Raw genomic sequence first — 16,845 nt, forward strand, 5'->3', positions numbered from 1 at the left:
CTGAACGGTGTAGTACTGGCTAGGATATTATCTACTTACTTCACCTGAATGGTGTAGTACTGGCTAGGATATTATCTACTTACTTCACCTGAATGGTATAGTACTGGCTAGGATATTATCTACTTACTTCACCTGAATGGTATAGTACTGGCTAGGATATTATCTACTTACTTCACCTGAATGGTATAGTACTGGCTAGGATATTATCTACTTACTTCACCTGAATGGTGTAGTACTGGCTAGGATATTATCTACTTACTTCACCTGGAGCTTCTCCTTCTCACTCTCTGGCAGCACCCGTGTGTAAGAGAAGGGGAACCAGCCACGCCTGAGGGGGAAACGGGTAAGATGAGTTAAGATGAAGACATGCTGGAAACTACATTAGATCTGAATCCTCTTGAGATCTGCGGTTAACTCTGACTTCTGTGGAAATCACGCATTGATGTTTAACCAAAGACTTGCGCAAAATCCTCAGTTCTGAATGTCAGTCTACAGGTTAATATGCAGCACAGGAGGTTGGTGACACCTTCATTGGGGAGGACGGGCTCATGGTAATGGCTGGAGCGGAGTAAGTGGAATGGTATCAAATATATTAAACACATTGTTTCCATGGTTTCCATGGTTTACAGGTGTTTGATGCCATTCCATTGACTCCGTTCCAGACATTATTATGAGCCCGTCCTCCCCTCAGCAGCCTCCATTGATATGTAGTACTGAACACACAAGCTTTCATTCCATGTCTCTGTGACAGACAGACACTTACATCTTGTTCTTCTCGTTCTCCCCATAGTGCCATCCATCACGGGCCTCTGGGACCAGCAGGGTGATGATGTCTCCCTCAGAGAAGCTGAGCAGGGTGCTGTTGTCTCCGGCCGCGTGGGAGAAGATGGCCTGGACACGGGCACGACCGTTCTTCTCCAGCCCCGCTGCCATGGAGCTAGACCTGGGCAGGGTACGGGTCTCACCTGGGGCCAGGGTGGAGAAGGGGGACATCAGTGTCACACTACACAGCACAATGTGGCTCCTGGAAGATTTTTTACTAAGGAAGATGCTATGTTAGTTGCTAACTTGGTTACTAAGACTAGCTGATTCACAACGTCATTGTTATTCCCATCTGCTTTGAGGAGATGAACCTGTTTACGTGACGCTGGCAGTATACGGTTCTCTCACCGGACAGTAACAGTATACAGTTATCTACCAGAGACTAGCAGAGTTAGCTTAAGTTCTCTTACCAGACAGTAACGTAACAGTATACAGTTATCTACCAGAGACTAGCAGAGCTAGCTTAAGTTCTCTTACCAGACAGTAACGTAACAGTATACAGTTATCTACCAGAGACTAGCAGAGTTAGCTTAAGTTCTCTTACCAGACAGTAACGTAACAGTATACAGTTATCTACCAGAGACTAGCAGAGTTAGCTTAAGTTCTCTTACCAGACAGTAACGTAACAGTATACAGTTATCTACCAGAGACTAGCAGAGCTAGCTTAAGTTCTCTTACCAGACAGTAACGTAACAGTATACAGTTATCTACCAGAGACTAGCAGAGCTAGCTTAAGTTCTCTTACCAACAGAGGTCTTGTTCTTGGCAGGCTGGGGCCTGCGGACGGGCAGGGTATTGGAGTAGTGCTCACTGACCTGCATAGAGATACATGCATTACCTGTATATTATCTACATGACCTGTATATTATCTACATGACCTGTATATTATCTACATACAGTGTGTGAGATATATATATATATATATGCTCAGTAGACAGTTTATTAGGTACACTACCCCGTTCATGTACACTACCCCGTTCATGAAAATAGATCACTCCTACAGACAGTGAGTCACGTAGCTGTGGCTTGCTTTATAAAGCAGGCAGGCAGGCATCGAGGCATTCAGTTACTGTTCAATTGAACATTAGAATGGGCAAAAACAAAGTGACTTAAGCGATCACCAATCACATTGCTTGTTTTGACCCAGTGTAGAAACAACAGTTACAGAATCATCTGCATCCACTTGAATATTAACAGACACACATTTACATAACATTTTAGCATTAGCAGACACTAAGATTGATCCCTGGAGGATATCAATTGTATTATATACTACCAGTATATATACTATCTATGTAATTCTGTGTTCTGTGCTGACCTGTCTCTGGGTGGGGGCCTGTCCCTGGGGTAGGGAAGGGGCCTGGGGGGAGGAGGGTCTTCCTTGGAGCTGGGAGACTGACACCCCCCCCTCTGTCCAGTACTCTTCCTCTCCGTGGAGTCCTGTCGTACCGTTCACCATGGACATCCCATCTGAACCCATCAGCCTCTGGAAACACGGAATATATACATTCAGAAACATGCACTACAGCAGGGATCATCAACTAGATTTAGCTGCAGGCAACAACAAAAAAATGATTGAGCGCATGATCGGTGGGCCGGAACATGATCATTTATAGACTGTAAATTTGACGGGCCACCAGTTGGGGAACTGCACTACTTGACACATTAACAACAGTAGTATACTGTACATACATTCACATACGGTCTGGTATCTATAGTGTGTGTGGGAGAAGCTATAGTATATCCATATACAGTCTGGTATCTATAGTGTGTGTAGGAGAAGCTACAGTATATCCATATACAGTCTGGTATCTATAGTGTGTGTAGGTTGTGTGGGAGAAGCTACAGTATATCCATATACAGTCTGGTATCTATAGTGTGTGTAGGAGAAGCTACAGTATATCCATATACAGTCTGGTATCTATAGTGTGTGTAGGTTGTGTGGGAGAAGCTACAGTATATCCATATACAGTCTGGTATCTATAGTGTGTGTAGGTTGTGTAGGAGAAGCTACAGTATATCCATATACAGTCTGGTATCTATAGTGTGTGTAGGAGAAGCTATAGTATATCCATATACAGTCTGGTATCTATAGTGTGTGTAGGTTGTGTAGGAGAAGCTACAGTATATCCATATACAGTCTGGTATCTATAGTGTGTGTAGGTTGTGTGGGAGAAGCTACAGTATATCCATATACAGTCTGGTATCTATAGTGTGTGAAGGTTGTGTAGGAGAAGCTACAGTATATCCATATACAGTCTGGTATCTATAGTGTGTGTAGGAGAAGCTACAGTATATCCATATACAGTCTGGTATCTATAGTGTGTGTAGGAGAAGCTATAGTATATCCATATACAGTCTGGTATCTATAGTGTGTGTAGGAGAAGCTACAGTATATCCATATACAGTCTGGTATCTATAGTGTGTGTAGGTTGTGTAGGAGAAGCTACAGTATATCCATATACAGTCTGGTATCTATAGTGTGTGTAGGTTGTGTGGGAGAAGCTACAGTATATCCATATACAGTCTGGTATCTATAGTGTGTGTAGGAGAAGCTACAGTATATCCATATACAGTCTGGTATCTATAGTGTGTGTAGGTTGTGTGGGAGAAGCTACAGTATATCCATATACAGTCTGGTATCTATAGTGTGTGTAGGTTGTGTAGGAGAAGCTACAGTATATCCATATACAGTCTGGTATCTATAGTGTGTGTAGGAGAAGCTACAGTATATCCATATACAGTCTGGTATCTATAGTGTGTGTAGGAGAAGCTACAGTATATCCATATACAGTCTGGTATCTATAGTGTGTGTAGGAGAAGCTATAGTATATCCATATACAGTCTGGTATCTATAGGAGAAGCTACAGTATATCCATATACAGTCTGGTATCTATAGTGTGTGTAGGAGAAGCTACAGTATATCCATATACAGTCTGGTATCTATAGTGTGTGTAGGTTGTGTAGGAGAAGCTACAGTATATCCATATACAGTCTGGTATCTATAGTGTGTGTAGGTTGTGTAGGAGAAGCTACAGTATATCCATATACAGTCTGGTATCTATAGTGTGTGTAGGTTGTGTAGGAGAAGCTACAGTATATCCATATACAGTCTTGCGTTCAATGTTTCGTCTAGAACAGGGACAGGCTACTTTAATGGAGGTGGGGCCAAATCAAATCTGATGGGGGTGGGGCCAAATCAAATCTGATGGGGGTACCCACACCCGTACCCACACCCTCACCCGTACCCTCACCCGTACCCACATCCGCACCCACAACCGTACCCACACCCACACCCACATCCGTACCCACACATGCAGCAACTTTGTGAGCAAAACATTTTAGCAGCCCCCCTCTTGACAGCAGAGAGAACTTTTAGAGGTCATTTCCTGCAATTCTTCACCTTCTGCCATGGAGCATAGAGACGATTTAACCAGTTTGCTGACTGACTTCCTGGGGATTTATTCAGAAAGTGAAATGATGGATAAAAGCTTTTGGCAAAGATCCAGTTAGAGAATAAATATTCAGACAGAGGTGTTGTTCATAGGTCATATGTAAAGCCTCCACTTCTCATCTTACAAAACGAGTGTAATACCTAATTAATAAGCTGCATCATTAAAAGTGTAATATGTAAATGAGTAGTTTAGTTTCCCCACCGAGGGCCAGGAGTCTCTGGCTACAGGCTGATTTAGTCTGTTTACTCAGGAAGCAGAGACAATTTATTCACAGACACACTCGCCTGAAATCCAAGCTTAAATTAAGAGTATCAATTAATTTGTTGTAATTCGGTGTGTGTATTCTCTACATTTCTTATATACTCATATTATTATTAGCCCTTAAACGACTTAAACTGTTCAAACGAAATCAACTTCCAGACTGCCCCAACTCGGGTTGCTTGAAAAAATATTTTGGGTAGCATTTATACTTTTTAAACTATAACAATATTTAAATGAGCTCCTAATGCATTTCAAATGGAGGGGGAAATGGGCCATAGACTTGAATGGTAAAACATGTCATTTCTATTCATCTCCCCTTTCCCCGTTTAAACTGTCAACTCCAAACTGACCCAAATTAGATGCATTGCATTCAGATAACGTTTATACTTCCTGAAACCATTTTAAAAATGGCAATAAAAGCTCCCTAGGCTTGAATGGGAAGTATTTGGATTCAACTCTGATGTTAAACCGTTTAAGATATCAATGTCAAACTAATGTTTGTTCAGAGATGTTCAGACTGACCCAACTTAGATTGCACGCATTCAGATTTAATACTGTTTATATATTTTATCAAATATAAGCATTTAAAATGTGCCTACATTTACATGGGTTTGAATGAGAACCACAGTAATACAGTGGTAGGTATTTAAAATGGTCCTGCTCCTTGGCCAAATAAGCTATAGGCTATAGGCACCAAACCAACTTTCACATGTTCAGGCTATCAATCAATCAATCAATCAATTGATCCTTCACAAGCTAGAGTTCACACCACATTTTCTTCAGGATATGTACCTCTAGAGTTATGTTAGAGGCTGTTCTGTCGTCTTCAAAGATATTGTATGCTTCCCTGTGCTTCATATATTTGACACCTTTAACTGCTCTGACTCCTTTACCGCTTACCGCTCTGACACCTTTACCGCTAATGGGGATCCACAATAAACCCCAGGAAGAATAGCTGCTGCTTTGGCAGGAACTAATGGGGATCCAAAAATAAACCCCAGGAAGAGTAGCTGCTGCTTTGGCAGGAACTAATGGGGATCCATAATAAACCCCAGGAAGAATAGCTGCTGTCTTGGCAGGAACTAATGGGGATCCATAATAAACCCCAGGAAGAGTAGCTGCTGCTTTGGCAGGAACTAATGGGGATCCATAATAAACCCCAGGAAGAATAGCTGCTGTCTTGGCAGGAACTAATGGGGATCCATAATAAACCCCAGGAAGAGTAGCTGCTGCTTTGGCAAGAACTAATGGGGATCCATAATAAACCCACAGGAAGAGTAGCTGCTGTCTTGGCAGGAACTAATGGGGATCCATAATAAACCCCAGGAAGAGTAGCTGCTGTCTTGGCAGGAACTAATGGGGATCCATAATAAACCCCAGGAAGAGTAGCTGCTGCCTTGGCAGGAACTAATGGGGATCCATAATAAACCCCAGGAAGAGTAGCTGCTGTCTTGGTAGGAACTAATGGGGATCCATAATAAACCCCAGGAAGAGTAGCTGCTGTCTTGGTAGGAACTAATGGGGATCCATAATAAACCCCAGGAAGAGTAGCTGCTGATTTAATACTGTTTATATATTTTCTTGGTAGGAACTAATGGGGATCCATAATAAACCCCAGGAAGAGTAGCTGGCAGGAACAGTAATAATGGGGTAAACCCCTTGCTGCTTTGGCAGGAACTAATGGGGATCCATAATAAACCCCAGGAAGATTGTAGCTGCTGTCTTGGCAGGAACTAATGGGGATCCATAATAAACCCCAGGAAGAGTAGCTGCTGTCTTGGCAGGAACTAATGGGGATCCATAATAAACCCCAGGAAGAGTAAGGAACTAATGGGGATCCATAATAAACCCCAGGAAGAATAGCTGCTGTCTTGGCAGGAACTAATGGGGATCCATAATAAACCCCAGGAAGAGTAGCTGCTGCTTTGGCAAGAACTAATGGGGATCCATAATAAACCCCAGGAAGAGTAGCTGCTGTCTTGGCAGGAACTAATGGGGATCCATAATAAACCCCAGGAAGAGTAGCTGCTGTCTTGGCAGGAACTAATGGGGATCCATAATAAACCCCAGGAAGAGTAGCTGCTGTCTTGGCAGGAACTAATGGGGATCCATAATAAACCCCAGGAAGAGTAGCTGCTGTCTTGGCAGGAACTAATGGGGATCCATAATAAACCCCAGGAAGAGTAGCTGCTGTCTTGGTAGGAACTAATGGGGATCCATAATAAACCCCAGGAAGAGTAGCTGCTGTCTTGGTAGGAACTAATGGGGATCCATAATAAACCCCAGGAAGAGTAGCTGCTGTCTTGGTAGGAACTAATGGGGATCCATAATAAACCCCAGGAAGAGTAGCTGCTGTCTTGGTAGGAACTAATGGGGATCCATAATAAACCCCAGGAAGAGTAGCTGCTGTCTTGGCAGGAACTAATGGGGATCCATAATAAACCCCAGGAAGAATAGCTGCTGCTTTGGTAGGAACTAATAAAAACCAATACAATTCACAGCTGAGTGAGAGAAACCCTCCCCAGACATCAACATTACCAGCTCGCTCACCCAGACCCACCACTTAACGCTCGGTGCCCCAGCCCACCACTCACCGCCTGGTGCCCCAGCCCACCACTCACCGCCCGGTGCCCCAGCCCAACACTCACCGCCTGGTGCCCCAGCCCAACACTCACCGCCTGGTGCCCCAGCCCAACACTCACCGCCTGGTGCCCCAGCCCACCACCCATGAAGACGGCCAGTTCTGGGGGGACAGGGAGTGGCTGAGCCCCGGGGATGGGGTCAGAGATGACCAGGTTGGACAGGTTAGACTTGGAGGTGTTCAGGGGGCTGGAGCCCCCCATGGTCAGGGAAGCGGTGCCCGTGCTGGACCCGGAGCCCATCTGCTGGGCTAGGAGCATGGCCCGCTCTGGTAGCTTGTTGGGGTCTGAACAAGCCTGCTGCCATACTGGAATCTTCTGGGTCAGCAGGTCTTTACCCTGGACAGATAGAGATCAATCAATAAGTCAACACACACCAGATGAGTCTATAGACAGTCATTGATTAGTGTAACACGTGGAAGCTGAAACACATGACTACGATTTAGAGATCCACTTCTTTAGATCCTTGTCGTCTTGACTACAACGTCTGCCACACCAAGCTCTTCTGATCTAACACACATCATCACCTTGAAGATCTCCAGTCATCTTTCATGGTAACTTTCACTCTCCCTCCAACATTCCTGTTCTGTTCCTCTCTTATATTCCCTCTCTGTCTGTGTTCCAAATGGCTCTCTATTCCCACCCTACTTTGTATGGGCTCTGGGCTAAACTAGTGCACTATGTAGGGAATAGGGTGCCATTTAAGAGACAGCCTCTATTCAGCCCCATTCATCCCAGAGAGCAGAGCAGCTTCCCTGTGTGTGTGTGTGTGTGTGTGTGTGTGTGTGTGTGTGTGTGTGTGTGTGTGTGTAGAACCAACCAGGCTGCACCAATGAGTCCTAGGTGACTCAGACCACAACCTAGATGCTTCGCTGCGGCAGCTGTACTCTCACTCTCTCGCTCGCCAGTCTCTCTTACTCACTCCGTCTCTCTGTCTCTCTGTGTGTGTCTCTCTCTCTCTGTGCATCTCTCTCTTTCCCCTCTCTCCGAGAGGACTCTTCAGCACAGCCTTTGAGCTCTTCCCACACAAACCCCCGTGCTGATTAAACCACTGGACTCCATGTTCTAGAAATGGTCAGCAGCAGTGTGTGTGTTTGTACGTACTTGTCGCCCCGTCCGCCACGCACACACACACACCAACCCTCCCTCCTTAGTGATCCCAGGAGACAGCTGCACTAACACCCACCCATCCACCCACACCTGGACAACCTCTTTACATATCCTCCTCTCCATAACGTTTCTCAGGAAATACGGTATTATTCATATGCAGCAATGAAATAGACTATGAATATTATATCAACTGGATCTATCATGAAGCCAGAACATCTCCTAACAGCCTGTCATATATTATGTCCCAAATGGTAACCTTTCAAAGAGGGTCCTGGTCTAAAGTAGTGCACTACATAGGGAATAGGGTGCCATTTGGTATAATACCTTAATCGGTTTTGACAAATAGAGTTGTGATGAGATGACCCCAGGCCAAGGTCACAGAGTTATATATACACACTTTGCACATTCTTCCATTGCAAATCTACCATTCCAGTGTTTTACTTGCTATATTGTATTTACTTTGCCACCATGGCCTTTTTTGTCTTTACCTCCCTCATCTCACCTCATTTAATCACATCGTATATAGACTTGTTTATACTGTATGTTTGTTTTATTCAATGTGTAACTCTGTGTCGTTGTATGTGTCGAACTGCTTTGCTTTATCTTGGCCAGGTCGCAATTGTAAATGAGAACTTGTTCTCAACTTGCCTACCTGGTTAAATAAAGGTGTTCTCAACTAGCCTACCTGGTTAAATAAAGGTGTTCTCAACTAGCCTACCTGGTTAAATAAAGGTGTTCTCAACTAGCCTACCTGGTTAAATAAAGGTGTTCTCAATTAGCCTACCTGGTTAAATAAAGGTGTTCTCAACTAGCCTACCTGGTTAAATAAAGGTGTTCTCAACTAGCCCACCTGGTTAAATAAAGGTGTTCTCAACTAGCCCACCTGGTTAAATAAAGGTGTTCTCAACTAGCCTACCTGGTTAAATAAAGGGGAAATAAAAAAACACACACACACACACACACACACACACACACACACACACACACACACACACACACACACACACACACACACACACACACACACACACACACAATATATCTATATATATTGTATACATAGATTATATTACAGAGAAGTATAGGCTTATCATTCAGTTATATGACCATTATAAAGGAGCAGAAAATATGACTGATTACGCCATTGAGACAGACAGATACCAAACCCATGCATTTTACATTGCCACCTGGACAACAAACCCCCCTTCCCCCCCACCATACACACCACCACCCCACAGAGCCAGTTGTGTTAACCCTTACCTTGCCGTGGTAGGCGCTGCTGTTCTTGGCCACAGCACACTGTCTGTCCACCAGGAAACAGTACCTCCTGCGCTCCTCAGACAGAGCAGTCTTGTAGCCCTCTGCTATGAAGGTGTCCAGTTCACTCTGCTTACTACTGATGGTCTCCACAAACTACAGGACAAAACACAGGAGACAAGAGGTGAGACAGTGGCCCTCCAAAACACACCTTTAGATGTTAGGACAAAAAACTAAGTCCATGTAAACTGTGTTGTAAACAGCCATTGTGCACCTGTGTGTGTTGATAATGAACTCCGTAATAACAGTGTCAGGTACGTCTGTGTGTTGATAATGAACTCCGTAATAACAGTGTCAGGTACGTCTGTGTGTTGATAATGAACTCCGTAATAACAGTGTCAGGTCTTTCTGTGTGTTGATAATGAACTCCGTAATAACAGTGTCAGGTACGTCTGTGTGTTGATAATGAACTCCGTAATAACAGTGTCAGGTACGTCTGTGTGTTGATAATGAACTCCGTAATAACAGTGTCAGGTACGTCTGTGTGTTGATAATGAACTCCGTAATAACAGTGTCAGGTACGTCTGTGTGTTGATAATGAACTCCGTAATAACACGTCTGTGTGTTGATAATGAACTCCGTACGTCTGTGTGTTGATAATGAACTCCGTAATAACAGTGTCAGGTACGTCTGTGTGTTGATAATGAACTCCGTAATAACAGTGTCTGTGTGTTGATAATGAACTCCGTAATAACGAGTGTCAGGTACGTCTGTGTGTTGATAATGTAATAACAGTGAACGTCTGTGTGTTGATAATGAACTCCGTAATAACAGTGTCAGGTACGTCTGTGTGTTGATAATGAACTCCGTAATAACAGTGTCAGGTACGTCTGTGTGTTGATAATGAACTCCGTAATAACAGTGTGTCTGTGTGTTGATAATGAACTCCGTAATAACAGTGTCAGGTACGTCTGTGTGTTGATAATGAACTCCGTAATAACAGTGTCAGGTACGTCTGTGTGTTGATAATGAACCCCGTAATAACAGTGTCAGGTACGTCTGTGTGTTGATAATGAACTCCGTAATAACAGTGTCAGGTACGTCTGTGTGTTGATAATGAACTCCGTAATAACAGTGTCAGGTACGTCTGTGTGTTGATAATGAACTCCGTAATAACAGTGTCAGGTACGTCTGTGTGTTGATAATGAACTCCGTAATAACAGTGTCAGGTACGTCTGTGTGTTGATAATGAACTCCGTAATAACAGTGTCAGGTACGTCTGTGTGTTGATAATGAACTCCGTAATAACAGTGTCAGGTCTTTCTGTGTGTTGATAATGAACTCCGTAATAACAGTGTCAGGTACGTCTGTGTGTTGATAATGAACTCCGTAATAACAGTGTCAGGTACGTCTGTGTGTTGATAATGAACTCCGTAATAACAGTGTCAGGTACGTCTGTGTGTTGATAATGAACTCCGTAATAACAGTGTCAGGTACGTCTGTGTGTTGATAATGAACTCCGTAATAACAGTGTCAGGTCTTTCTGTGTGTTGATAATGAACTCCGTAATAACAGTGTCAGGTACGTCTGTGTGTTGATAATGAACTCCGTAATAACAGTGGCAGGTCTTTCTGTGTGTTGATAATGAACTCCGTAATAACAGTGGCAGGTCTTTCTGTGTGTTGATAATGAACTCCGTAATAACAGTGGCATTCCCATGTGAGAACACTCATTCTGGGAAAGAGAGTTTATTAATCTCCGACACACTGGAGATCAGATATATGACTCTGTTCCAACACACACACACACACACACAGACAAGAGTGGAGCTCCCAGCCAGTCAGCCATTGTTATTGACTTGTATCATATCTCTACAGTGTGAGTGACAGACAGTATCTAATGAGACCGCTCTCTCACTCTCGATCCACACACAATACAGAAATCTCACAACAATCATATTCAATCATAATACCCTATTCTCCCGTAGCTTCATCAGTCGGGGCTGATTAGAACGAGGCTGATTAGAGCTGAAAGGAACGAGGCTGATTAGAGCCGAAAGGAACGAGGCTGATTAGAGCCGAAAGGAACGAGGCTGAAAGGAACGAGGCTGATTAGAGCCGAAAGGAACGAGGCTGATTAGAACGAGGCTGATTAGAGCCGAAAGGAACGAGGCTGATTAGAACGAGGCTGATTAGAGCTGAAAGGAACGAGGCTGATTAGAACGAGGCTGATTAGAGCTGAAAGGAACGAGGCTGAAAGGAACGAGGCTGATTAGAACTGAAAGGAACGAGGCTGATTAGATTTGAAATGTGCCACTATACACTGAGCTCTGGGGTGTATTCATTAGACGAAGACCATAGCAAACAGTTGAAAAAAATGTTTTGTTATGGAAAATGTTTACTCCAAATGGAAAACATTTGCAACAAAAAGGAGAGTTCAGTTTTCTTCCATTAGGTTGTTTGGTTTGAGTTGACAGAGCAGTTACACATCTTCACCAGCACTGGGCGCTGTTTCCCCACTGACTAACAGTGGACACCTGTACATTGGAATTTCAACTGCGTTGGAATCAACAAAACCAGACAGATGAAACTGAACAACATCAAAACTACTTTAGTTGGATGAAATAGCTTGTGCATTAGGATAAACCCACCAACTATCCTTTACAACAACAACTCAGAGCAGACACAACCTGAGATGGAAGGATCATGACTAGAGATTCCTGTCTCTGTGTGTGTCTCTGTGTGTGTCTGTGTGTGTGTCTGTGTGTGTGTCTGTGTGTGTGTCTGTGTGTGTGTCTGTGTGTGTGTCTGTGTGTGTGTCTGTGTGTGTGTCTGTGTGTGTGTCTGTGTGTGTGTCTGTGTGTGTGTGTCTGTGTGTGTGTGTCTGTGTGTGTGTCTGTGTGTGTGTCTGTGTGTGTGTCTGTGTGTGTGTCTGTGTGTGTGTCTGTGTGTGTGTCTGTGTGTGTGTCTGTGTGTGTGTCTGTGTGTGTGTGTCTGTGTGTGTGTGTGTGTGTGTGTCTGTGTGTGTGTCTGTGTGTGTGTCTGTGTGTGTGTGTCTGTGTGTGTGTGTCTGTGTGTGTGTGTGTCTGTCCGTGTGTGTCTGTGTCCGTGTGTGTGTGTCTGTGTCCGTGTCCCCCAGCCAGAGTAGAGCAATAAAGCGAGTCAGTAGTCGTGATGGGAGCCATTTCAATGAACCATTACAGCACAGAATGGAATACAGAAGTCTGACAAGATGAAGATGGTTTTATTCTCTTTTTTATTAGTTATTTCTGTTTCGTGAAAAAGTTAGACTGCTGTGGAATGAGTCACACTACATACTGCAGAGCGAGAGAGCGAGGGAGAGAAAAGACAGTATCTGGACCAGCACGTTTGAAAAGACTGACATTTCAGCCTGTTTTGGTGGGATGGAGCTTTGGCCTGCCTGGCTCGGGTGGTGGCTGAGGTCTGGCTCGGGTGGTGGCTGAGGCCTGGCTCGGGTGGTGGCTGAGGTCTGGCTCGGGTGGTGGCTGAGGCCTGGCTCGGGTGGTGGCTGAGGCCTGGCTCGGGTGGTGGCAGAGGTCAGACTCGGGTGGTGGCTGAGGCCTGGCTCGGGTGGTGGCTGAGGCCTGGCTCGGGTGGTGGCTGAGGCCTGGCTCGGGTGGTGGCTGAGGTCTGGCTCGGGTGGTGGCTGAGGCCTGGCTCGGGTGGTGGCTGAGGCCTGGCTCGGGTGGTGGCTGAGGCCTGGCTCGGGTGGTGGCTGAGGTCTGGCTCGGGTGGTGGCTGAGGTCTGGCTCGGGTGGTGGCTGAGGCCTGGCTCGGGTGGTGGCTGAGGTCAGGCTCGGGTGGTGGCTGAGGTCTGGCTCGGGTGGTGGCTGAGGCCTGGCTCGGGTGGTGGCTGAGGCCTGGCTCGGGTGGTGGCTGAGATCAGGCTCGGGTGGTGGCAGAGGTCAGACTCGGGTGGTGGCTGAGGCCTGGCTCGGGTGGTGGCAGAGGTCAGACTCGGGTGGTGGCAGAGGTCAGACTCGGGTGGTGGCTGAGGTCAGGCTCGGGTGGTGGCTGAGGTCAGGCTCGGGTGGTGGCTGAGGTCAGGCTCGGGTGGTGGCTGAGGTCAGGCTCGGGTGGTGGCTGAGATCAGGCTCGGGTGGTGACAGAGGTCAGGCTCGGGTGGTGGCAGAGGTCAGGCTCGGGTGGTGGCAGAGGTCAGGCTCGGGTGGTGGCAGAGGTCAGGCTCGGGTGGTGGCAGAGGTCAGGCTCGGGTGGTGGCAGAGGTCAGGCTCGGGTGGTGGCAGAGGTCAGGCTCGGGTGGTGGCAGAGGTCAGGCTCGGGTGGTGGCAGAGGTCAGGCTCGGGTGGTGGTAGAGGTCAGGCTCGGGTGGTGGCAGAGGTCAGGCTCGGGTGGTGGCAGAGGTCAGGCTCGGGTGGTGGCAGAGGTCAGGCTCGGGTGGTGGCAGAGGTCAGGCTCGGGTGGTGGCAGAGGTCAGGCTCGGGTGGTGGCAGAGGTCAGGCTCGGGTGGTGGCAGAGGTCAGGCTCGGGTGGTGGCAGAGGTCAGGCTCGGGTGGTGGCAGAGGTCAGGCTCGGGTGGTGGCAGAGGTCAGGCTCGGGTGGTGGCAGAGGTCAGGCTCGGGTGGTGGCAGAGGTCAGGCTCGGGTGGTGGCTGAGGTCAGGCTCGGGTGGTGGCTGAGGTCCATGATGATCTTCTCTGCCTTCCTGTGACATTTCTTCAGCCTCCTGAGGTTGAAGAGGTGCTATTGCGCCTTCTTCACCACACTGTCTGTGTGAGTGGACCATTTCAGATTGTCAGTGATGTGCAAGCAGAGGAACTTAAAGCTTTTCACCCTCTCCAGAGCAGCCCCATCGATGTGGATGGGGGTGTGTTCTCTTTGCAAGTCCACGATCAGCTCCTTTGTTTTGTTGACATTAAGGAAGAGGCTATTTTCTCAGCACCATTCCACCAGGGCTCTCACCTCCTCCTTGTAGGCTGTCACTGTTACTAATCAGGCCTACAACTGTTGTATCATCGGCAAACTTGATGATTGAGTAGGAGATTAATAGTCAAGTCCATTATTCAAGACCAAGGAAGCTCCACTAATACTTATAGCCTGTTCATTTCTGAACTGTGTGTAGGTGATAGGCCCATGCTACATGTATCCAGCAGTGCTGGGCATCAAAGACTAAATAAAATAATGAACAGTACATGATGCTGTTCCTGTGCTTTATTCCTGCACACACAACCATCCTATCCATCTATCTCTCTCTCTCTCTATCCATCCATCCCTCTCTCCATCCATCCATCCATCCATCCATCCATCCATCTCTCTCTCTCTCCATCCATCCATCCATCCATCTTATCCATCTATCTCTCTCTCTCCATCCATCCATCCATCCATCCATTTCCATTCACAAGTTTGGGGTCACTTAGACATGTCCTTGTTTTTTAAAGAAAAGCACAAAGAACTTTCCTCTGAAACTCATCAGTCTATTCTTGTTCTGAGAAATGAAGGCTATTCCATACGACAAATTGCCAAGAAACTGAAGATCTCGTACAACGCTGTGCACTGCTCCCTTCACAGAACAGCGCAAACTGACTCAAACCAGAATAGAAAGAGCCACCGTGCTTCTACACCTGCATTGCTTGCTGTTTGGGGTTTTAGGCTGGGTTTCTGTACAGCACTTTGAGATATCAGCTGATGTACGAAGGGCTATATAAATAAATTTGATTTGATTTGAAAGAGGAGTGGGAGGCCCCGGTGCACAACTGAGCAAAAGGACAAGTACATTAGAGTGTCTAGTTTGACAAACAGGTGCCACACAAGTCCTCAACTGGCAGCTTCCTTACATAGTACCCGCAAAACACCAGTCTCAATGTCAACAATGAAGAGGAGACTCCGCGATGCTGGCCTTCCAGGCAGAGTTCCTCTGTCCAGTCTCAATGTCAACAATGAAGAGGTGACTCTGCGATGCAACTCCGCGATGCTGGCCTTCCAGGCAGAGTTCCTCTGTCCAGTCTCAATGTCAACAATGAAGAGGAGACTCCGCGATGCTGGCCTTCCACGCAGAGTTCCTCTGTCCAGTCTCAATGTCAACAATGAAGAGGAGACTCCACGATGCTGGCCTTCCACGCAGAGTTCCTCTGTCCAGTCTCAATGTCAACAATGAAGAGGAGACTCCGCGATGCTGGCCTTCCAGGCAGAGTTCCTCTGTCCAGTCTCAACGTCAACAATGAAGAGGCGACTCCGCGATGCTGGCCTTCCAGGCAGAGTTCCTCTGTCCAGTCTCAACGTCAACAATGAAGAGGAGACTCCGCGATGCTGGCCTTCCAGGCAGAGTTCAACGTCAACAATGAAGAGGAGACTCCGCGATGCTGGCCTTCCAGGCAGAGTTCCTCTGTCCAGTCTCAATGTCAACAGTGAAGAGGTGACTCCGCGATGCTGGCCTTCCACGCAGAGTTCCTCTGTCCAGTCTCAACGTCAACAATGAAGAGGCGACTCCGCGATGCTGGCCTTCTAGGCAGAGTTCCGCTGTCCAGTCTCAATGCCAACAATGAAGAGGCGACTCCGCGATGCTGGCCTTCCAGGCAGAGTTCCTCTGTCCAGTCTCAACGTCAACAGTGAAGAGGCGACTCCGCGATGCTGGCCTTCCAGGCAGAGTTCCTCTGTCCAGTCTCAACGTCAACAGTGAAGAGGCGACTCCGCGATGCTGGCCTTCCAGGCAGAGTTCCTCTGTCCAGTCTCAACGTCAACAATGAAGAGGTGACTCCGCGATGCTGGCCTTCCAGGCAGAGTTCCTCTGTCCAGTGTCAACGTCAACAATGAAGAGGAGACTCCGCGATGCTGGCCTTCCACGCAGAGTACCTCTGTCCAGTCTCAACATCAACAATGAAGAAGAGACTCCGCGATGCTGGCCTTCCAGGCAGAGTTCCTCTGTCCAGTCTCAACGTCAACAATGAAGAGGAGACTCCGCGATGCTGGCCTTCCAGGCAGAGTTCCTCTGTCCAGTCTCAACGTCAACAATGAAGAGGCGACTCCGCGATGCTGGCCTTCCAGGCAGAGTTCCTCTGTCCAGTCTCAACGTCAACAGTGAAGAGGCGACTCCGCGATGCTGGCCTTCCAGGCAGAGTTCCTCTGTCCAGTCTCAACGTCAACAGTGAAGAGGCGACTCCGCGATGCTGGCCTTCCAGGCAGAGTTCCTCTGTCCAGTCTCAATGTCAACAATGAAGAGGCGACTCCGCGATGCTGGCCTTCCACGCAGAGTTGCAAAGAAAAAGCCATCTCTCAGACTGGCCAATAAAAATAAAAAATTAAGATGGGCAAAAGAACACAGACA

General features: G+C 46.8%; 1 protein-coding gene across 9 annotated transcripts in view; it reads right to left on the bottom strand.

The window, feature by feature from the left end:
• The window catches only part of LOC112237995 (brain-specific angiogenesis inhibitor 1-associated protein 2), a 137,230-nt gene that overhangs the window by 14,074 nt on the left and 106,311 nt on the right, over nt 1-16,845 (bottom strand). For 6 of the 9 annotated variants that reach the window (XM_042317935.1, XM_042317934.1, XM_042317937.1 and 3 more), the window contains 6 exons: nt 9,548-9,700; nt 7,241-7,516; nt 2,141-2,308; nt 1,568-1,637; nt 764-965; nt 260-328 (listed from right to left, as the gene is read on the bottom strand). In XM_042317935.1, the coding sequence (XP_042173869.1) occupies nt 260-328; nt 764-965; nt 1,568-1,637; nt 2,141-2,308; nt 7,241-7,516; nt 9,548-9,700 (938 nt within the window). The remainder of the gene's footprint in view (nt 1-259; nt 329-763; nt 966-1,567; nt 1,638-2,140; nt 2,309-7,240; nt 7,517-9,547; nt 9,701-16,845) is intronic. The other 3 variants (XR_006082802.1, XM_042317939.1, XM_042317940.1) reach the window with 1 other exon arrangement.

This window comes from Oncorhynchus tshawytscha, unplaced genomic scaffold (genome assembly GCF_018296145.1).
Source record: "Oncorhynchus tshawytscha isolate Ot180627B unplaced genomic scaffold, Otsh_v2.0 Un_contig_2389_pilon_pilon, whole genome shotgun sequence".
In the NCBI taxonomy this organism is placed as follows: Eukaryota; Metazoa; Chordata; class Actinopteri; order Salmoniformes; family Salmonidae; genus Oncorhynchus; species Oncorhynchus tshawytscha.